The sequence below is a fragment of the Gigantopelta aegis genome, chromosome 3, assembly GCF_016097555.1.
Source record: "Gigantopelta aegis isolate Gae_Host chromosome 3, Gae_host_genome, whole genome shotgun sequence".
Classification (NCBI taxonomy): Eukaryota; Metazoa; Mollusca; class Gastropoda; order Neomphalida; family Peltospiridae; genus Gigantopelta; species Gigantopelta aegis.
This window is the reverse complement of record NC_054701.1, coordinates 33,765,516-33,789,830: the sequence shown is the minus strand read 5'-3', so window position 1 is coordinate 33,789,830 and position 24,315 is coordinate 33,765,516. Positions and strand designations below refer to the sequence as shown.

Here is a 24,315-nt window from a genome sequence, read left to right as displayed (position 1 = left end):
TTTAATGAAATGGCCTGTTACATAATTATGTTTCAGTAGTGGATCCAAGGGGTAAGTGGGGGTTTAATCCCCCCTTAGCTGTAAAGTAAAAACAAAATGTGTCTACCCTTACCCCAGCACCAACTCAAGGTCCTTTCTTGCTGGATGTACAGAGTACAATATAACACTCTCAAGTGTGCTTGGTATTCTGTCTTTGTAGGTTTTGCTGGATGTATATGTAACTGTTCACTTGAAGTTATAAGGCCTTGTGAAAGTCTATTTTGGTTCAAGGAAATAATATGTGAAAAGGTCCTCAAGTCTAATTTGACACGTCTATTGCTAATGCTTCAATATCACCTGCAGTTACCTTGATCAGTGACCGACACGTATTGCAGGTGCATTATGTGATGGCTTGTATAGCATGTGATTGTTGGACAACATATGCAGTGTGTACATATTGAGGTGACAAATTGTAGCACAAGGTCTTCCACCTCAGAGCAAACTAAGTGTAAGGGAAGTGAGAATAGTAGGAATTACAGTGTTGAAAATTAACATGAAAATCATGGTCGCCAGCAGGGCCAGCTGAAGAAAAATCTTACTGGCCCTTCTCAAATTCAACTAGTTCTCCAATTTAGCTGCACAACGAAAATCAAAATTAGAATTTTCTTTGATGAATAACAAACCATGTATAATAATAACCATGTACATGTATATAGCCCGTTTGCGTCAAAAGGAAAACGATGAATTAGCATGTAACTGCATAATGAATAAAGTCAAAATTCATATAAAAACATATTATTAAGTTTGAAACCCATACCAACCCAAATAACATTTTTGAAAAAAGAAATCTATTATAAATAAATAATGTTTCTTTACAAATTACCATTAAATGATATAGATTAAATATAATTTTTAATACTGGTGTAAAGAAAAATGTTAGAACAAACAATTTATGCAGCTCCACTTGCATTGTCTCTGAAGTAATTGATAATGCAGTACAGATACTAAAGCCGTAAAAGGTAGAACTGCGTGTACTTTAGTGAAATAGTCTGAGAGTGGCAGTCATCTTTATGGCGATGCAAGAGGGATGAACTCTCCAGTAAAAGATTTTCTCGGGAGTGGCGGTCTTCCTATAGACAAGGCACTAGATAAAGATTGATAGAATCATCCACTATTTCGCCAAATATCAATTCAACTGCATTGTGCAGAGATACTGCCCTGATCTCATATTACTGTTTTGTCATTCAGATTACCTTGGATGTTCCAGCAATTGCCTTAAAACCTGTATCAGAAAATATTTAAACTTTTATATAAAAAAAATATTATTTACACTAAAAAAAAGCTATTTCAGATGGTATGGGTTTAACTTTACTATTTAATAAATTAAAAATTTTTTATATGAATTTTATATTTACATGCTAACTGATTGAATTTTGGAATAATTCCTGTAATAATGGACAATTTCATTGTTAGTGTGAGTTCAAACTACAAGATATATTTTGATTTTGTGCAAGAATAAAATACTAGTAAGCTAATTAAATAGGATTAATTTGTATCATAACATTTAATAATGTCAAAAGGTAGGTCTACTAGATGGGGTATTCGGTCCATTACAATAAGCCGACGACTTTAAAAAAAACCTAAAAACTAAAAAAAATCAAGTGTCTGCAATACATTTTGAGTTGTATGTGTTTACAGCCCCAGACCAAACTCGTAGAAGCTAAGACTGAGTCTGAATATAGAACATGTTCAATAATATCGTCTCCTGTCAGATTTGTTGTTCACGCCAGCAGACGCAGTGTGTTTTGTCACATTGGTCATTCGATTCAGTTTCAGTGCATTTCTTTTTTAATTGGTAGTACCATACTTGCCAGACTCTAAAATTGATGGTCGCTCAACGGACTACCTTTGTAAAATTCTTCGTCACCTTTAGCCAATAAAGGTCGCCATGGGTGACCAGGCAACTGTTAATTTTCAACTCTGGTATTATGGGTGGGTAATTGTAATAGGTCCGTTGTTAATTGTAAAAGTCAAGGGTTGAGATTCTGTTATTATTCTTGTAAGAGACAGCATATTTGTGTGTAATTGTTAGTTATGTTTATTTTCTGAATAATAATCTTATATTATTATCAATTTGTCTGTTTTGTATAATTATCATATTTGTGAAATACTGTTGACCTTGGTCTTCATATCAAGGTCAGGTAAAAAAGCTGTCGCTGTTAAAGTGTACAGTCTTTTTGAGATCAAATCTACTGAATCGAATCTCCACTTCGGTCTGCTACATACACATTCTCAAGTGTGCTTGGTATTCAATATTTGTAGGTTTTCCTGAATGCACACAGTACAATATAACAGTCTCAAGGGTGTTTTGTATTAAGGTTTTGTATTAAGTTTTTGTAGGTTTTGCCACATGCACACAGTACAATATAACAGTCTCAAGGGTTCTTGGTATTCAGTTTTTGTAGGTTTTGCTGGTGTTACAACACCAACTGCTGTTTGACAGTCTAACTTTATTCTGACTACAGGATTATTAATAATTTTTCCATTAGTAGCAAGGGATATTTTATATGCACCATAGACAGAATAGCAGAGTTCTTGAATGAAGTCCTTATTAGCAAATTAGTGTTATGAATACTGAAATGTGACAGTATTGTTGCAATTCCATTTTCTTTGCATACATTTCTACATAAAGGTTTAACCTAAAGCAGTCTGTTTAGTATTGTTACTTTTTAAAAGAAAGAAAGATAAAACCCTTACCATAACAACATTTTGCAGTGCACATTATTAGTAATATTACACAATCACGAAAAAAGAAGGGAGTGATTGCCCATGATATAAGACAATGCAGACCAGGTTAAAATGCATACACTGTGAACAACAGTAACACAGAAGTGTATGGTATATTAAGCAGAAAACCCCCAACAAAAAAACTAAGTATTCATTATTATTTTGTTAAATATCAACTCTTTGACTAAACAAATCATGTCATAGTTATCATCATCTATTAAAGCATTACGTGTGAAATGTTCATTTGCTGTGAACACATCCCCCCCCCCCCTAGTGAAAATATCTATACTCAGTTAATTTCAATCAAATATGTTGGAAATGCCACAACATGTGCCTACTGTGTCAAAAGCTACGGTAGCATTGATAAATAAAGTTGAAGACCACACAGAATCACAAAAATAAGGAAATTATAATGTATTACAGTAAGAAGACAAAAACTGAGATCAGCAAATATGCCGATATCAATGGAAATGCATTCACTATTCCATATACTTATCTTTTCTGACACCCAATAGCCAATGTGTACTTTTGTGCTGGGGTGTTGTTAAACATTCATTCATTCCACTATTATAAAATTAACTAATGAACTCGGATTCCTGGTCAGTGAAAGCACTGTTTAAGTGTCAGAACATTAAAAGACACTCTACAGAAAACTGATAGAAAAGGGTGAAATCTGTGTTAATGTTAGCCTAAATGAACAAGGCACTAAACTGGGTCAATCAGAAAAACATGATCATAATGTTTATTGATTACATCAAAGGTATCCATGTTGATGGAGGTGTCATTAATGCCCCAACTGTAGATGCTGCTGCTGCTGCTGCAGGAATGAATGATTCTGATTTTTGAAGATGGCAAAGATGCAGTTGCAGTTAAAATTAATCTGTCTATGACAGTCGTTAAAGCACCGAATGGAGAGTGGTTCATCAACACTTTCAATCACAGTGTCCAATGCCCAGCCATTGTTAGTTAAAGTCTGGTTTCAAACAAGCTGGAATTCTTGATTGTATATTCCCAGTAACCAACCTTTATGGTATTAAATCTCTGACAGTGTTTGTGTATGCCAGGGACCCAATTTACTACTCTCTCGAAACATTGCGATCTCGCAGTGCAATGCTAAAAGACTTGGAAAGAGGATGCTTTGTTGTCTAGCAGAGCCTAAGAGAGTTTTGTTAATAAGGTCCCTGGCCTTTATCATATCAATTTAATTTTGAAAAATATGTTGTTTACTTGACAGATGGACTACGACTTAAAACATCAATTTAATGATGAAATTTATTGTTTGCATTTGTTGAAAATAGGTAATATCCAAAATAAAATTTGAATTTCTGTTGAAAATAAGACTACCTGCCTACAGATATTTTTCTTATTTAAGGACCAATGTGCATGTACTTTGGTGCCCCTTCCTTGATAAAACCCATGACAACCGATTTTAATTTTTATTATTTTTATTTTTTAAATCAATAATTAATAAATAAATAAATAAAAGTACAGCTACGTGTATGTAGCCTACTTTGCATCATGAAAAAATGTAGGTCAGCTTTTGCACAAATTCATGTCGACAACATTCAGCCCTGGTTATGTGTACACGTCATAGATCGTATCCACTGAACATTATATTTTAGGTTTTTTTTTTTATTATTATTATTTCATTGAGATGGGGTGGGGGGAGGAAGGGGTTGTGTCGGTTATACCAGTGCTCAACGTTTGGTGAACGCAAGCCTATTTGTTTGTTGGAAACTATATAATCGGGAATTATATAATCCTATTATCTAATTTAATATGAAACGCTAAGCGATTTCGCAAACCTAACACGTGCGTAGCTCGTGTTCTAACTTCTAACATGTGCATAGTTCGTGACGCATCACGTGCATAGTTCGTGTTTACCACTCGTGGCTCATCGCATCTCATGAATACTAAGTAGGTGTCAACACTCTGTCAGAGAAAGTTGAGGAATGATGTGGCATTTTATTCCCGGCATGTCTGTTATTTATTTAAAGAGTGGGTTGGTTGAGTGCAGGAAAATACTCAAAATAAATGTTTTCTCTTATAATCTGTTGCAATATTGTTGTGTTTTTAGAAAATATTATTCGGGCAAGTGAAAATAGATCCAGGCAAGTGAAAGTGCTGTCACCACTTGCCCGGATGGCAACTCAAAAAAAAAGTTAAGTGCGGACACTGTTACGATATTCAATATTGAACAAAATGTTAAACCCACAAAGGCTGGTGCTAAAGTAATTCACTGACCTTAAACACATCAGGATGCTTTATATACAGTCGGCCTCTTGTATTACCAAGACCAAGAGCTCTGAAACAAATAAATCAATACATTTCTGATAGAGCTCAAAATGCAGAACTTACCTTGTTAAAATACAAATTAACAAGCTTACAATTCTTAATATGGCTCAAGGTGATTAAACATAGCTCATACAATTTAGAACAAGTTACTGATATTCCAATAAAGTTAAAATAGAAATTTTAATTTTGCTTTAAAATCTTCTGCTGTGAGAATCCTAAAAATAAGTTTTTGAGTATATTTTTGATATTTTAGAATGGATAATTTGTGTTGGCCATCTGTAATCTAGGTCATATACATATGCACCTTTAGCCATACTGAAATCCTGAATGTGGGACACACCTAACCTGTGCTATATTATTATAAACATGAATTCTGTGGAATTAAATGTCTTTTTCTACACTGCAATGAACATCCATGTAAAACAAATTTTATTGACATAGGATTTATAGTGTGTAAAAAAAAACTTGTCTAAACATGAAACTTTAATGCAAAAGTTGATGCTGTTGCTTTCATTGGAAAGTAATACCTATTCATATCTCGACTTTTTTATTTTGTAAAGACAAGACAAAAAGTGGCTAAGAGACTTGTATGTTAAAACAAGATAGCTGAATAAAGGTTTTGTTGAGACAATAAGACTGTGAACAACAGAAAAACTTACTTGTTTGCTCTTGCCCCCATCACAAACAGACTCTCAGTTGTCAGTCTCTCAGGTTCCCACTAGTTGTAAACCGAAACATAGTCAAGTTGAGAACACGCAATGATAAAAATTATCCCAAAAAATTAAAAATACAATATTAACTAAGATAGCTTATGAAATAACAATATTAAATCCAATTATTCTAGTGCTTCACATATGTTCTTTTTTGTTACATATAAAATTTAATGCATTTTGAGCTGCTACAAACATTAAAATTACCAGAAACACAGATTTATCAAAACTGATAATTTAAGCTTGAAGTTTAAGTAAAATGTAATTTAATGGTAAAAAAGCTGTAGTAACTGAACATATTTAATACTATTTAATAATTAAGGGCAGTGCCTTTAAGGATATTCAAAGTACAAAACAAAGAGATATCTTACTTTTGGTCCTTGTCTCATGGGTTCTGATCTAAGTAGTTTTGAAGGTGTGCCACGCCTACAAGAAACATATTTCACATCTTGTCAGTACATTAATAGTGTTGGTAACATATCTGTAGTTCATTAACAGAACATTGAGATTTAATAGTTTAAACTGAATGTGACAAATCATATGAACAAACAATTTCATGCATCCTCTTTCATATGAAGGTTCTAAACTAGAGATTAGGCCTGGGCCTGGTTCCACAAAGCGATCTTAGCCCAAAGATCACCGTAATTGCATAGCTACCTTATGCACTAAGGTGATCTTAGTGCTAAGATCACTTCGTGGAATGGGGCCCTGGTGCTTACAAAATGTTTAGTCTAGACTCGAGACTAACAGAGTCTGAGACTCTAATGCCATGACAACACCATATGTGTGACATCATTTGAGATTTTAGTTCAGGCTTTGAAGTATTATAAGCATGGGCCCATGGACCCTGCTGTAAATGGTTGGGACTGAACTGCAGAGAAGATAATTTTTTATTTTTAGTAAGGGCTTGAATTTTGAGAGAAAGTGACAAAACCCTAACAACAATCCCATATATCTTCGCACAATATTGTCATGATACAAGTTTCAGATCAACCTGTCAAATGATTTAAATGAAATACATAAAAACTAAAATTGCCATTTTAATAAAGATATTCCTTTAACTTAAAAAAAAAAAATGTGGGGGATTTACAATTTATGAATAAAAGACAATATAAAATTTACCCTGTTTGATTCAATGGTGGTCTTCCTTTTCTCTGCAAAGGATACAACAAAAATGATTGAACAATAAAAGATACAACAAAAATGATTGAACAATAAAAGATACAACAAAAATGACTGAACAATACCAACTTATAAACAAAATAATAATGTGTTCTTGGTAGAGATGTACAACTTCAGCTTGTGCCTAGTTTTATAAACAAGTCCTTTATGACTAGTTCCTAGGCCATTCTGTCAATAGGCCATTATGATGTTAAATGAGATTTCAAATAAAGTGAATATCAAGGATGGGAAAATTCAATATTGAAACACTGATCACTCTTTTCAACATTAACATATTTTCATTTTCTAATGAATGTTGGCATTTTTAAATGTAGAATGTATTTTTGGAATTAATTGTTTCCCCATCACTGAATAAATGACTAATAGATAAAAACTTTTTATTTCATATAATTGATTCAGCGCAAGTGAGACCTTGATTGATTACTGGACATTTGTAACTACAGATATTAAAACAACAACCTGGGGAACCTGTTTGGTTATTGGGCACACTTTAGCAATCAATGGATTGAGGTACTTTTACATTTGGTTAAGTAAATTACAAGTACTTTAGTTATGTTAACCCAGTTATCAGTCTTCTTTTTACCTTTTTCTTTGGAGCAGCAGTTTCATTTCTACCACCTTCAGAATTACTATCTGATGGTCTTCGTTTTCTTACAAAACCCTAAAGAAAAAACCCATAAAACATGGAAAGGAATAAATAAAACATCAAGGTTTGAAAGTTCTAAAGAATAAATTTTGTTACCTAGAACAATTTTGAAATGTTTAACATTAAATTAAAAACAAAACAAAATATCCCTTCAACCAATGGTAATAGTATTTCTCCAATGGCAAAAAAACTGCCATCGGTGAAGCCCCTGATCTATGGCAATTCATACTGCAGCTAACATAATTGCCTTCAGTGCCATTTTTAAGTTTTGTGCCCTGAAATAAACTATTATTGTAACTGTAAGATAACAAAATGCCACCAAAAACATAGGAGCTGAATACACAATAAAAGAGCAAGTGAAAACCAATTCACAAAAGACAGAACAGAAAAGATGACCTTTGACTCCCTGCAGCTTTACAATGTGAACCTATTCCAGTAACATCGAATAAACAAAAATTAATTAAGATTCTTTTAACATCAATCTTTTAACTGAAAACCTAATCAAACATATATTTGAAAGTATAAAATTCTATGTCCATATAATAACTTGTCTATTTGCTGTCAATCAAAACATTGAAAGTGTGCAAATAACCATCTATACCACAAGAAAGTATATGCTGTAATTGACCTGTACCATGCCTGTAAGTGACACTGCTTGATGCGAGAAGGAAGTTTGGCTCACTGTGAGGTAGGATTTAAAAAGTATGCAATTATAAATATTTACCACAACCATCTGTTAATGGGAAAACAATCAAAGCATGGTACAACTGTATTAATTTATTAACACTGAATTCAATAATAGTAATATTAGTAACCTGCAACAATCAATTGAAAAAAATAAAAAATCATTCTATTGAGTGAAAATGGATCATGGTGAACAATTAAAAAATGAGGCCTCCTATGACATTAACTTACTGAATTGGACCGTCTGCCGTTAGTGCTGCCCGATTCCGACACATTGTCCGAGATATCATGTACTGGAGTGAGGCTCCTTCTTTCACTGCAATACATCCTTTTAGCCTGGGAAACAAAAATAAAATGGGTAACAGCTTCCACTATGACGATAGTATGAGCAAAATCGAGTGAGATGAACATGAGATTCAATCTTGCAAGTAATTTGCAGCTTTCCTTAATTTTTTTAGGTCGAGCGTGGAGGTGAGTAGGAGTGATCACTTGCCTTTCCTGATGAATACTGGACAATAAATATTAACACTGTAACCAAATGGTACATTATCGTACAATGGGACGATCACCCACATATCTAATTTGCCCACAAGGGGCTAATGATTGATTGTGACATATTAAGTCTATGGGCCACAATTCCCTGGGTGGTGCCAACTTGGAGCATGCCTACAGCCTGAGACGTTCCTGACGTTGGGAGATGTTACACTGTTGAAAAGTTACACAATGTTGTAAAGAATGTGACAGAAAGGTTATGATTTAGTGTTCCTGTAACAAACAAGAAAGAATACTGCCACTGTGTGCACACAACGTACACACAAACTAAGTGTTCAATTTCAAATCACACCCTTCACATGTGTAACATCACGTCACATACTTTGCAATCAAAACAATCGGTGCATTTTTTCATGCTCTTTGAGTGGGATCATTATTGATTGTGCACTTATTTTGAGCTTTATATCTCATTTCATTCTATAATTATTAATATTTGAAATGGAATATCCCCTACTTATTTATAACAGTATATATTACACATTCTGTAAAAACATTATACACATCCTGTGTTACTTATCCTTAGTGTAACTCTAGCCTACCTCTTCCAGAATCTGTCTACACACTGAATGTACATGGTCTTCACTGACAGCATTAGATCCATTGTTCAGTTTAATGTTCGCAATGCCAGGATTGAAATATTTCTGGAAAGACAACAAAAAAACAATCACTGATTTTTATAATGAAATGATATAAGATCCTAATACAGTAAAACCTGTCCAAACCACACTGAACTAGAATCCTGTCAAAACCAACCACAGTTTGTGGTCCAGAATTTACTAAATGCTCAAATGCTACCCTCTAAACACTAGATTCTGTCTAAATCAGATAAATAGGTCCTCTGTGTGATCTGGTTTAGGCTGGTTTCACTGTATAATAAAGTGGAACTTACACACATGTATGATTTCATAACCACTTATTTGTATTCTGCATTTATATCCTAGTACATAATGCTTAAAGGAGACCGGACACCAAACCATATATACAGCTTAATGAATTGTTTTCCGTCATAAACCACAACACACAACTACCGCGCTCCCCTTATTACTAAGTTAAGCGTGCCAGTCTTGGTGGGTGGTTTTTTTCGCCGATTTACGATGTTTGCCGGAAACTGTCGACAATTGATGAGCTAGACCCGTGACGTCATCGATGATAGGAAAACTGAAGAAACTACCAAGCAGCATGGACTAACTTAGCGATTCGAGTGACGAAGAATTGTGTCCAGCTGTGCTAATGGCATCAAACCGTATCAGTTTGAACCACTTATCAGAGACTTTGTCCCTAATCCTGGAAATGTTGTCTTAGACGAAAATTCGGATGAATCAACTGCCGACGAAGACGCCACACGGTCATAGACTAGCATACAAGCATTTTTTTTAAACATATTTTTTTTTATGACATTTTTAATGTAAACTAAGCAAATGGACCTAATTAGAAGAAAAGCACACAAAATTTAATAATATTTCATCATAAATCTTGTTCAGCATAGATGTAAATATGACACGTCAGTGGATATTCCATAGGCCGATTTCGCAAATTTGCAAAAAGCGTCCCCTCCTCACCAAAGCAAGATATAATAATTTAACAAAAAACTTTGTTCTCTTAACTAGTTACCCTCCAAGTTTTAATGTGTTTGGTTAAACTGTGTATTTTTAATTATTAAGAAAATGTGTTACCAGTCTGCCGAAACTGTCCACAGCCGGGTACAGAAACACAGAAATGTTGGAAAATATTATACTGTTGCCACATACTGACAATCACTTTACAACTAATATGTCTTATCGACAATATTATTATGTAGTCTTTGCATTTATTAATATAAAATACAACAGACCCGTAGGAACTGGGGAGGGGCGGGCCTAGGGGGCTTGTTCTCCACCACACACTCTAGGATGAAAATGTATGTTTTACGTTTTCACTACTTTGCATAAATAAAGATGATACTCCACTTGTGAGCTTTTCTTTATCACATTAATTTTTGCCATTGTAACCAAAATCTGATGTAGAGTTTATACCCAGTCCGTCAGTGCCCAAGTCGTTCCTGCAGGCCTGTAAAAACTAAATTGGAGTATATTGGGTGGTTATAGGTTTGAAATGTTTTTTTTATTTAACATTTTATTTCATGCACTTTTATAAATTTTAAACAGCAATTATGTGACTATAATCTATCGAAAAAATAAAACATTATATATATATACACATTAATTTCTGAGATTTTTTAGTACATACATGTAAGTTTACCCTCCGCACCCTCTGGCAGAAACCCAGGGTAGGTATTAAAATAATTATTTGGTGTAGAGTATTTTTAATATGACATACAGAAAGCATTGAAAATTACAATTTTATCATGCTTTAATAATCGACATTAGCTTTAAAACTAATTAACCATCATTCCTTCTTGCCACAGTACATATATTGTTCCTGCCAAAGTGTTAGCATTTTAATTTTAATGACAGCATTTTAATTTTAATGACAATATACTGAACTGACTATAAACATTGTTAACTAACGTAATAATTCACGTTTTGAAGGTGTTTTGTTATAAGGTTAACAAACCAACTAGATCAAGAGACGTTAGTATGGAGTTGTTATGGGCGGTCGGTGAAAATTAATTTGGTAATTATAGGTAAATAAATGTGAAGTTTAAATATTCGTATGTGAACAAATTGCAATAGCTTTATTTAATGTATATCTTAAGTACCTACTTGTTTTAATTTTCACATTGTAACCTGCTGTATTTAGTTGGTGTAAAACCCGTCTGACGACAATAATGCATCCATGTTTTAAACCAACTTTCGTTTTTTTGGAAATCAAAACCATGATGTTGGCCCTTTCTTGGGATGCATTGCTGTTACTGTTGCAGTTAAACACTGCACAGTTAACCATCATATAATTACGTCGACAGTATATAATAACACTAATTATCTTGTAAATTAAATTTCCGATAAACCTGGAGACACACACAAAAAAAGAAGACAACTAAAAGGCACAACCAAAGAATCAACACGTGTACCGGTATTGCTTGGTAACTCTCACCGATGACATATTGCCTCACTTTCGTTCAGATCTATGCATAATCCTGCCCACTTGTTTTTACCCCAAACCTAAGACGCGCAGCTGACCGGTGCCTCACAGCGAGCCGGGCGTTAGAGTAATGCAGTCTTTGACGCTAACTTAATCCATTACACACTACATGTCTTTTGGTGTCCGGTCTCCTTTAACTTTAAAAAGGATTTTACGAAATACTGTATGTTCCCCTAGACCGAGAATTCACTCAGTCTAGTAAGTATAGATCTGGTCTCCTGAATGACTTAATCACCTGAATTTAATGGATGACTGAATGAATCAAATTCAGGACTGTTACTCTCAACTGAGTAAGTCTGAAGTACTCAATCCATCAAACTGAATATAGAATTAACCAGTCAACCACATACAAATACGCTCAATTGAAAATAAGATATGAATTATTTAAATAGTACAGGTATATATATACTAGACTGTCCAACTTAATTTAGATATATAGAGCATCCGTCATGAGTTTGTTTTAATAAGGAAAATATCAACCAAGTTTTATGTTAATCGGTATTTGTTGAGGCCCTGCCGAGATAAATACAGATTAACTAAACAAGGTTGATATTTTACATATATTACAAAACATGAGTAGTCAATTTTATTTATCCTATAACACTTCTAAAATAACATTTTAATATTACATTTAGTAAATCAAAGTTCTGAAGTCGCTTCACCGGTAATATGACATCACACACTTTTAACCAAATCTCACCAGAACATTACGCTCAGATATACAAGTCTTGTTGGTTGTAAACAAATGACCCATTGACAGCAAAACATATTAACCGAGTTATAGAATAAATAACTTTATTAACCAATATATACATGGAAATATAACCAGTACGACACTCATGTATGTGTCATAGCGATTTCACGTGACCAATGATTGGGAAGCGATACTGTAACATAATGTCTTAGCTCTGTAACTGCTTACAAAAATAAAGTTGTTTTGTCGTCTACGTTTGTAATGTTTCGACACGGTCCTTGTTTGCCTATTCATAAAAAAAATATTATGAATAAAGAAATTATTACACTCGCATGTGAATCGTACTGATTTTACGAAACTTGTGTCAGGATTCATGTATTACCCTTGCTCTAGCAATACAAGAAAGTTGACACTTGTTTCGTAAAATCAGTACAACACACAAACTCATACAATAATAATGGCTATGAATTACCCAATAAAGCATAAAATCTGGGGCAAGTTCAACCAGCAAATGTTTCTCTAACGTTCACAAACTATTTGATTGGTTCCTGACTGACAATTTGGTTTACTGTGAAGGGCATAAACCAGTCTAGCAGGCATTTTTCTGATCAGTCTGGCTGAACTCGGCTCTGATATAGCCTCCCTTATATGTTCACACATATAACCTCCCTTAATGGCTGAAATACATGTACACAAACTCACCTCGATATAAGACTGAATCACTTTATCAATATCCTTGTTGATACACTTCTGTAAATTCTGCCTAAGAAGATCCAGAGATTTTGCAGCACTAGTGATAGAACAAGTCCTAAAATCAAGTGAAATAAATACGTAAAGTAAGAACTAAGGATGTGCAAGAATCACCCTGGCACTTCCCAAAGTATCCAATTGTTGTCCAATACAAACTAATAAAAACATTCACGAACAAACACAAAATTACCTTCTCCAAGGTGGCATCTAAGTTTAACCAGTTTGGTGCAAAAATTCAAAATATTCAAATTCTTTTTTTTTTTAAAAGCTAACAATATTTAATGTTCTGACCAGTTAAAACAATATACAGTGAAACCCCTCAAAACCAAACACTCAGTATTCACATGGCCCCTTTTTTTAATATCAGAACAGAATAGAAGTTTGAAGCACCTAAAGTGAATATCCCTTAAAACAGGATTCTTTTTTTTCTTGGTCTCATGGGTGTCCGGTTTAGAGGAGTTTCACTATATTTATAACCATCAACAGCTGTACTCTTACTTGGCCCTAAGAACTGCCACAGACTGAGCACGGTAGCCTGTTTTACATGGGTTAGCTGTGGGGAAATTGGACAAGTTCAGAAGTCTCATGTTGAATGGATTCTCCTGAAAAGAAAAACATTCAAAATATTAGCATTGGTTAGAATTAACATTTCACTTTTATCTAAGGTACACCAACTGCCTGTAACAGGTAATTTTTATATACTGAAAATAATTGATTCATATTTTGGTAATGAAATGTGGCATAAATAAGCCAGTTCATAACATATTTCCATAAAAAGCTCAAGTCCTGTTTAAGAATTGCTTTAATAATAAGCATAATTGAAATTGACGTTTTTGGCAAGCTTAACTAAAAAAAACTAAATCTCTTAATAAATGTACACTTTGGTAACAGACAAATGTTTTAAATATATCTTATATAGATCTGAAATTCTTTTATAATAAACACAAAACTAATACGTAGAACATGGCATGGACACACTAAATAATAAAGCAAATATATGCATTAAACATACCAATGGCAGTAGATCATTGCTTGATTCATCAACATGGTTGAAGTCAGAGTACTTGTTGACATGGTCTTTATTATCAGGCAAAGACACTTCAGGAACAAGTCTTGGCATTTCATTGCCACCATCTTTATCACTTTGAGGAGACAGTCTTGATCCAGTGTTTATTTGTGAAAGAAATGGGCCCAGCATTGGAGAATGTTCCTTGGGTAGCACAGAATCTGACCGTTCAGATTTCACAGAGTTAGTGACGGTCAATGTGTTTTGAACAGCAGTAACTTTAATAGATGGTGGAAAAGTAAAAGGATTAACATGAGGTGGCAATGGTCCTTTTGACGGCACAGAAACTACGTGTCTTGAAGCATGGGGTTTGGAGATGGTGTGTGTGGAAACGGGATGCACAGATGATGGATGTGAAGAAACAGATGCTGGATGTGAAAACACAGATGCTGGATGTGATGACACTGACTGAACGAGACCCGTTTCCGAGGCCGGGGAGTGTTGAACTACAGACACAGATGGAAGAGCACCAGATACAATGGCTGGATAATATGGCAAGCTTTGTGGCTGATGTACTTTCAGAATATCTTTTGCAACTGGATGAAGTAAGTCCCTGTTGGCACTGGCGTATGCAACGTGGTCGACCCCACCAACAGGTACATTGACCTTTCCCGATGTAACAGTGTGCTGGATCTGACCTGACAGAGCCATCAGACCTTCAACACAAGCCGGAACTGGATTGTGTTGTTTCCTGTCAGCAGCTGCTGTTGTGTACTTGTGAACCTTCGTCAGGTCAACAGCCTGCTCAGTCCTCGACACTCCTGACTTGTCTGATAACTTCTGTATAAAGGCTATGTGAGCAGGAGGTGGGATGACTGAAGATTCGTGTCGGACCTGATGATCAGGAGATGACCTATGACCCTGCCCGGCTGTACTCTGTGTCCTAAAGCCAGCAGACAGAGGGGAAGACCTCTGGTCATGAAGCTGATGACTCGGGGAAGACTGTGACACAGGCTGTTCTAGTCTGTATATGACATGGGCTTCCTTTGTGTGCAGTTTCCCTTCTGCTGTATCTCTGAAAGGAGAGGACCGGTCTTGATGTATGCGAGATACTTGTTCTCTGTGCACAGTGTATGGTGAGTGCACAGTGTATGGTGAGTGTCCTCTTTGGGGTGACATGTAACCCTGAGGAGACTGATCGTCATGATTTCCATGTGGTGAGGGTATTCTGTGTGGCGAGGGTATCCTGTGCGGTGATGGTATCCTGTGCGGTGATGGTATCCTGTGCGGTGATGGTACCTTGTGTTGTCCTTGAGGAGAAGATACTTGATGTGCCAATGCTGAAGCCCTAGCTTTAGGATGCTGCACTGAAGATGCTGTACTTGAAATCCAGCCACTTGGAGGAACAGGTGGTGGCGTTCTTCTGATGACGGCATGTGGGGAGTATCTCCTCTCAGCTTCATGCTGTTCTGCCAGCAACATTTCTCTTGATGGCGAAAGAGTTCTAGGATTGTCAGCCGAAACAGGCACAATCACTTTCTGCAGGTGATGAGGTATGGGAACTGTTTGAATGCCCTCTGAAGGAGCAGCTACAATGTGAACACCAGGTGCCACTCTAGTTGATGTGATGGCCGATGTAGGAACCACCATACCCAGCTTTGACCAGTGAGACTGGTGATGAAATGAATGCGGGACTGTCACAGATGTTGGTCCTGCGCTGGTAACATGAGCTGAAGTGTACACTGGTGGTGGATGGTGGTGCTCATGAGTCTGAGCAACCGACACACCGATGGATCCACTTTGGAGACTGGTCAGACTGGAAACAACAGCATCCTGTTTTACTAAACCAACATGGCTTTGTAGCTTTTCACTTACAAACTTTGGTGAAGACCTACCAACTGATCTAGGCTGGTTCATTTCAGGAGGCAGTTTAGCTGTCCTAACAATATGTTCTGGTGGGGACTTGTTAGACTCCCTGAACATCCCAGGAGCAATTTCTTTCTTTGGAGGTAAGCGGGATGAAGACACACCTTTGCCTTTAACCTTTGGAGAGGTCTTTGTTGCAGTTGGAGACACTCTGCCCGGGGACTGATTCAACATTCCTGTCAATGCCGAGTGCAGTAAATTTTGTCTGAAGGTGTCCACTGTGGTGGTTTGGCTTTGGGATGTGGGCTTGTAACTCTCTGATAGAACCGACTGCATCTGAGCAGTGATTCTGGAGGGCGATAGCTCTCGACTCAATGATTCAGCTTTTGTTGTAAAAGGAGGCCTCTCATTTGACATATCCTCTGTTGTACTATGCACCAGCACGTGTCCACCGGAGGTGGCATTTCTGTTAATCAATGCCTCTCTTGTAGAATAACTCACAGGATGTTGGGGCAAGATCTTTTCAGACACAGAATCACCTCTTTTTGAATCATCGATCAAAGACCTTATGGTGGACTTGGAATGAGTAGAAGACTGCTGCAATTTGGATTGCTTCGTAGCTTCTGCGACCATCTGGTTGAACATTATTGCTTGAATCTCATCATCACCGCTTTCAATCACTTTCTTCTTTTCGGTTCTCTTTCTACTTGATGGCTCCTTGTGCTTTTGTTTTGTTTGTTTTGCTTTGCTAGCCTCCACTTGAGGACAGTTTTGCCTGTATTCTGACTGAACATGTGATGTTGCACTGAAAAACAACAAAATATCTATATATACTAGATACATTATACATCATAGTAACGTGTGTAAATACTAAATGAACAAGAACCATCTATTTATTAATAGTTACACACACATTTAAACTAAGAAAAGAAGTGCAGGGCTCAACCTGCCCATAACCAAATTAGCCAAAGGGTCATTCCATGTTAAATCAACAAATATTTGAGGTTGCCCACGCACTTCAGTCTCAGATTCACTTGAAATTTGTACCAAACATGCCTCAGTTATCCACATGAACAAATCTCTGGTTTGAGCTCTGTATTTCAAATAGTTTTGCAGTAATGGACATTTTCCTAACTATGGTAAGAGTTAAATTTAGCTGGAAAATGGCTGCCGTAATTTTCCTGCTATATTTCAAGACCTATTATCTCAGGACATGATGGACTTGTTTGCATGGGCACTAAGGAGGTTATAAAGGACTGATTTATAGCAGACTGGTGCTTTTCAGTCATCATACTGAATGACTGGATACAAATGAAAAATGTCGAAAATGCAAGTTCATTTCACAAGCACCCATTTTCCAGACTCTAAAACAATGTCAGTCACTTTGCTACTTATATAGATTTAAGATTAGTAATTGTTTACAGGATGAAATATTTTCTTCAGTAACACCAAAAACATAAACTCATTTAACCCCTTGGAATTGGTATTGGTGAAGTATTTTTACTGTTGCTTGTATAGTATGACCACAAGTACAAAAAAATTGATTAGAAACCTCACAAACTGAAAGTATATATTAGAAAATTTTCAAAAACAGCATGATGTCCAAATATTCAAGATTGACACTGGTGAAATGTGTGACGGTTTTTGTTTTTGTTTTTTTTTTGGGTTTTTTTTACCAAGAACATTATAAATTAGTGACTGTTATCATTTGGCAAGTATGTCTACATGTTTAGCTCCTTGTACATGTGCTTATGGATCTGAAGACCAAGTCATCGAACTAAGTTCTGATCTAGATGATAATATCAAAGAACTTTTGCAACTTCGAACAGACCTCCCTGAGGTTGAAAATCGGACTCTGTGCCTACACCATAAGCAAATTTATATCACCAAATATGTCTTCTTCCAGAAATCATGTTGTGATTCTAGGAAGGTTCACAATAAATCTGTGTCTAAGGGTCTTAAAACACTAACAGTGAACAAGCATTTGAGATAGACCTGCTAACAGTAATAAATAAGGATGTTAGAAATCAAAAACCAGCACTGCCCGTCAGCTGGAAACGGTGTGAAATTGGAAAGTATGTTGCCTGTCTATATGATGGAAAGTGGTGGGTTGGTCATATAACAAATATATCTATGGAACATGAAGATTTTCAAATTTCATCCATGCATCCTCATGGTCCAGCAAGATCATTTCATTGGCCAGAAAGAGAAGACAACTGATATGTGTCACTCCAGTATATTCTGTGTCTACTAAATGCACCAACCACAACAAATGGCCACCAGTATTATGTGGATGAAAAGGATGAAAGACATAAAACAAACCTGGCATGAAGTCAGAACTGTAGTCACAACACTGTTTCTAAAGATGAAATGCTAATAACTTAATAAAGACTACATGACACTCTTACATGGTATTAAATACATGTACATACATACATACATATACATCCATCCATTCATTCATACATGTATATAATACTGCATAATGCACACACACACACACACACACACACACACACACACACACAAAATGTCATTTGATCCATCCATTATATTTTTGAAATATCAGTAGTTTAACAATGAAAAAGTATTTTAATAATACAACTAGTTATACCCTCAGAAATGCTTTGCGGATGCTGAAATCATGCATAATTGAAAAACATATTTCCCAAGAAGGGCTTCCATATAGATGATGAAATTTGGCACACACAAACTACATCACATTAGCTATAAAATGAGCTCAGTTTCAGGATTTTTGAAGTTAACCCACACTGGGTTTTTTGTCATTGAAAATGTTCCCAATCTGACATTTTTCTTATTTCGGAAGGGTGTTATTCCATACCTAAACAGCACATAGATGTAAAACTTTACAGTTATGCAGTGACTGGGGTGGACTTCATAGACAAAAAAGATTATTTGTGTGCAGTGAATGTAAGACATTGTTTTTAGATTCTGGAAAATGGGTTCTCGTGAAATACACTTGCATTTTCAACATTTTTCATTTGTATTCAGTCCTTTATAACCTCCTTAGTGCCCATGCAAACTTTCAGGGCTCTAAGTCCATCATGTCCTGAGATAATAGGTCTTGAAATATAGCAGGAAAATTACTGCGGCCATTTTTCAGCTAAATTTAACTCATACCATAGTTAGGAAAATGTCAATTACTTCAAAGCTATTTGAAATACAGAACTCAAACTTGAGATTTGTTCATGTGGATAGCTGAAGCATGTTTGGTACAAATTTCAATCTGAGACCGAAGTGCATGGGCCATTTTTGGTTTTGCCTTGGAATGACCCCAAATAGTTTTTTAAAAATATACAAAGTGGCTACAACATTTATGATTTGGCTAGTATTTGGTGTTTAAATTAGCTACATTTAATAATATTCAAAGAAATAATGCACATACTTTAAAACTGGCTAAAACTAAATTAGCAGTTAAACAAACCACCTCCCTAAATACACAAATTGCAAAAACATATTAATTATTTGTGATATATGCATTTTAAACGTAAGGGGCAATTACAATAAAGAAAAGGCAAATGCTCACACCTGCACCCCTTGACACACTCACATGAAACGTTTTAGGATCTAGTTGCTAAATTAATTGATCACAATAAAACTGGCATCATTTAAGGACAGTGATCTTAGCTTGCCTTGATTTTGCTCACTGCGAAGACTGAAGAACTTAAAAAAAATTATTTCAGGTTTAAAATCAAATCCATCATTGTGTTATCTTGTCTTACATCATTTAACAGAAATAGATATCAATGATTATTTTACAACTTTATCACACATGCATAGGTACTAGCCACGAATAAAAATTCACTAGCCCTACTTTACATAAATACCATTTTACTAATAGGAATAATTGGATATGTCACCTAAAGAAGGAAATAAAGCTTAAAAACTTTTAGATCGGAGGTGGGAGGGGGGGCCAAGATATACATATTAATAAAACAGACTTAAATGCAGCATTTGTCAACTGGTTCTTTTTCCACTAGCCATCAGGCATGGCGATAGTAGGTATTTACTAGCCCAACATTGAATATCACAACACATGGGAGTGAGGCGACCATAATCTTGAAGCCCCTGTCTAGAGTCAATGGACTGACTAATCTTCATGAATTTTATGTCTTAAGTAACAGAAATTGATGTTTTATTAAAAAAAAGTTAAAGTTTGTTTTGTTTAACAACACCACTAGAGCACATTGATTAATTAATCATCGGCTATTGCATGTCAAACATTTGGTAATTCTGACACGTAGTCAACAGAGGAAACCCACTGTATTTTTCCAAATGCAGTAAGGATCCTTTAATATGCACTTTCCCATTGTGTACAAAAGCACATGTAAAAGTATTTACCATTATTAAATTTCTTTGCTATTAATAAATTAATGGTAAAGACATAACTGTAAAGACAACTGTTTACTAATATGCCTTAAGCTAAGATTAAGGGTAAAAACAGAAGCACTAAAATATTTTTATGTATGTACATTTAAAAAAATTATACATCTCTAGTTTTGCTACTTGAAATTATTCACCATTGAACATATCTGTTTTAGATTTTACTATTAAAGACATAAAAAACAATATTTTATATTTTTTCAAAATTCTTTACTGTTATTTGCCCCTTTTTTGTCAAAATAGTCCATATAGCAACATTATTATTGGTCCTTGTTGCTCATTCGGCAATTATCGAAGACATGTTTATTCACAGTTACAAATTCGAAATAACTGTATTCTAAAATGCAACCTTCTAAACACCAGATTCTATCTAAAGCGGATAAATATTAGGTCCCCAGTGTGATCCGGTTTAGACAGGTTTCACTATAGTAACAGAACTGATGTCTGTTAAACATTTGTCAAAGTACATAAAATGCAGTGTCCAATTTTAAGCCCTGTTTTGCAGTTTATATAATTGTCACACGCTAAAAAACTGACAACTGGTCCCTGCACAGTACTGCCGGCACACGTGTAGTCTTATTTACCGGGTTTTTTGCCAGGAGCAAGTTCAGCCAGCTGTTTGTCGCTAACGTTCGTCTTAGAAGATGACTTCAGGAACCAATCAAAATAGTTTGCAAACCTTTAGCGAAAAACAATTGGCTGAATGTAGCAATGTTACTTTATTTCTGCTGTGGCATGTGGATACTTCACAGACTGTCAAAGTGGTGATAAAAATAAATGTTTACAGTTTGTCAACCCTGAGCCCCTTTGAATAAAACAGTTTATTTGGTTGTTAGATATATATATATATATATATATATATACACTATATAGAACTTTGTTATACTTGTGACCTTTGATGAGATTTTTTGCTACTAACGTGTACATTGATTTAGCTACAAATAGTGACTCTTTGTTACTGTATTACGACACATTGTTACTGTGTTGCTTTCCATAAAGTTGGTTGGTTGGTTGGTTGTTCCAAGTCATTACAATTATAATATGTACCAGAAGAATCATGAATAAATAAAATTTTCTCCTTTAATTTGTCGCAACTTAATTACCGTTAGATTTCCCCCACATTTTGTCCAGACATAATCCTTAAAAAACTTTTAATTTTTTTTTGTCAGACTGCCATTTTTTTTTAATGGAATACTTTTCAAGAGGGGTGGAAGCCTCCAAACAATGTGACATAATTAATATGACGTTATGACAACTGCTTTATACCATAACTTGATGGAACTAGTAATGTGCAGTGCTAGCTCTGGCACTCGCCAAATTCGCCACTTGTGAATTTTGAAAGTAGTTGGCGAATTTTATTTTAATTTGCCGAAATAATTTCATGTAATAATTTTAAATTTTAAATAAAATATCTATCGATTTGCTCACCCAGAGCTAGCCCAGATGTGCGTATGCTATATTGTTGCAGGGCACAATATTTCACGCGAACCGCCGTTCTGTTCGTGTGTCGGTTATGAAAAATTAAATTTACGCGAACCGCAAATCGGTTACGTCGTAACCTGTAGATATTCAGAAATTAAAACTTGCACACTTCACGATTACTGGAAGTTTTTCACGCAAACATACTACTAGTATTCCGGCAAATGTTTTACTTTTAAACTGATTTTTAGATACGTAATGAGCAGCAAACCAGTAAATAACCTTATACTGCAACTGTTGTAACTTGCGACCATTCTAAATTATAGTCCGTCCCATTACCTGCAAACATGTTTCTTGTAAAGTAAATAATTTCTGTACTAATTTCTGTGTGCAATTCACAAATCAATCGGTTTAAAAGTAAATAAGTCTGTAGTAAATTTCATAGTATGAAAAAAAGTGTTCCCTGTGGGACTGACTATAAATGCTCGGTATATAGTCGAGCCAAAAGTTTATAAAAAATGTGCACGGACCGCCGGGGACGGCTAAATTATCTGCAATCTGATTAAATTATCTGCTGCTATTTTATCTCTAAAGGAATATTATAGACATAATATTGGATTGCCTATACTTTTCAGGGGTTCTAGAATATTTTTAAAATTCACTTGCCATAGGGCCAGTGGATTTGAAAATTCACTGGCCATGGTGAAACATTCACTTGCCCAATTTTTACTGTTAATAAAACAAAAAAACAGTAAATTAAAATAATTAACTTTTTAAATGTCCATTTTTCATACTGAGATCATGTTTAGTCAATTTGTCAATTTAAACAAATGATAGGCTCATTGGGCATGCTTTATGATTTGTTTAGAAAAATATGCAAATAATTTTCATCAGTTTAGAATAAAGTTACCGTACCTATTAAAATTTTAAATTATTGTTTCCACTAAAACCACCGAAGTTATAAAAAATAATCCATGTTACCAACATATTACAACAATTAACAGCATTGTTTATGAATGGGAACTCACCCCCCCCCCCCCCCAACCCCTCAAAAAACAAAAAGAGAAAAAGAAACAATTCAGAACCTTTATTAGCATAAAGTGTACATGTATTGCAGTTTCAGGCTTACCCCCCCCCCCCCCACACACACACACACCATATTAATAATTTTTCAATTTGGGTACTTTGTTAAATTTATCTATTTCATGATACTGTGTTCCTAAGATGAGCACACACACACACACCTGCATATTTCTCTCTACACACAGTGATACACATATTTATGCAGCATATTTAATTTATCTGACTTGTGCTCGCTTTTAGGTTTCACCTAGTTAATATTACTTGAAGTATCCTTGAATTATCCTTAATTATGTGCAACAGTAAGAAGCTGTATGGGAATACTAGGCCATAATGTTGAATCCGAAGTAAACATCGTGACACCGACTGTCATTACTTTTGACATATTTTACCGAAACTTGCGAAACTGTATTGACGGATCAGTGAAAGATGCATTTACTAAATTAATTTCAATGAATAAAACAATAAAATATGTATCACTGTCAATTAATACTATAAAAATACAAACATGCGTCTGTAATCTTCACTGTCTTTTAAAGCTTGAGGCTCATCCACTCCTGTTTTTCTTTCAGCCATTTTGTAAACACCTTGAGTGCGGGATAGTTATCAGGACCTATTAATAACCGTTAAATTCGGTCAGCGCTAAAGCATTTTCGTGTACCACATTTAAAGTTAAACGTTTGTTTGTTTAATGACACCACTAGAGCACATTGATTTTATTAATCATCGGGTGTCAAACATTTGGTATGATATGTAGTCTACAAAAAAACTCGCTACATATTTCCATTAGCAGCAAGGAATCTTGTATATATGAATTAATTTTTTTTTTAAATGTTTTATTTAACGACGCACTCAACACATTTTATTTACGGTTATATGGCGTCAAACATATGGTGAAGGACCACACAGATAATGAGAGAGGAAACCCGTTGTCGCCACTTCATCATTTCATGGCGTCAATTAGCAGCAAAGCAGTTGTCATAACGTCAATTAGCAGCAAGGAATCTTTTATATGCACCATCCCACAGACAGGGTAGTATATACCACGTCGTTTGATATATACCAGTCGTGGTGCACTGGCTGGAATGAGAAACAGCCCAATAGGCCCACCGACGGGGATCGATCCCACACCGACCGCGCATCGAGCGAGCGCTGTACCACTGGGCTAAGTCCCACCCCA

The 24,315-nt window shown here is 35.3% G+C and overlaps 1 protein-coding gene across 2 annotated transcripts in view; it reads right to left on the bottom strand.

Moving 5' to 3' along the window:
- LOC121367915 overlaps positions 1 to 23,695 on the bottom strand; it is a 34,164-nt gene extending 10,469 nt beyond the window's left edge. For both annotated transcript variants that reach the window (XM_041492365.1, XM_041492366.1), the window contains exons 1-11: positions 23,644 to 23,695; positions 14,373 to 17,037; positions 13,859 to 13,962; positions 13,313 to 13,418; positions 9,375 to 9,476; positions 8,515 to 8,619; positions 7,537 to 7,614; positions 6,894 to 6,925; positions 6,143 to 6,197; positions 5,721 to 5,779; positions 5,011 to 5,071 (exon numbers count right to left, since the gene is read on the bottom strand). In XM_041492365.1, the coding sequence (XP_041348299.1) occupies positions 5,011 to 5,071; positions 5,721 to 5,779; positions 6,143 to 6,197; positions 6,894 to 6,925; positions 7,537 to 7,614; positions 8,515 to 8,619; positions 9,375 to 9,476; positions 13,313 to 13,418; positions 13,859 to 13,962; positions 14,373 to 16,877 (3,207 nt within the window). In that variant the 5' untranslated portion in view covers positions 16,878 to 17,037; positions 23,644 to 23,695. The remainder of the gene's footprint in view (positions 1 to 5,010; positions 5,072 to 5,720; positions 5,780 to 6,142; positions 6,198 to 6,893; positions 6,926 to 7,536; positions 7,615 to 8,514; positions 8,620 to 9,374; positions 9,477 to 13,312; positions 13,419 to 13,858; positions 13,963 to 14,372; positions 17,038 to 23,643) is intronic.
- Between the last annotated feature and the right edge of the window lie 620 nt (positions 23,696 to 24,315).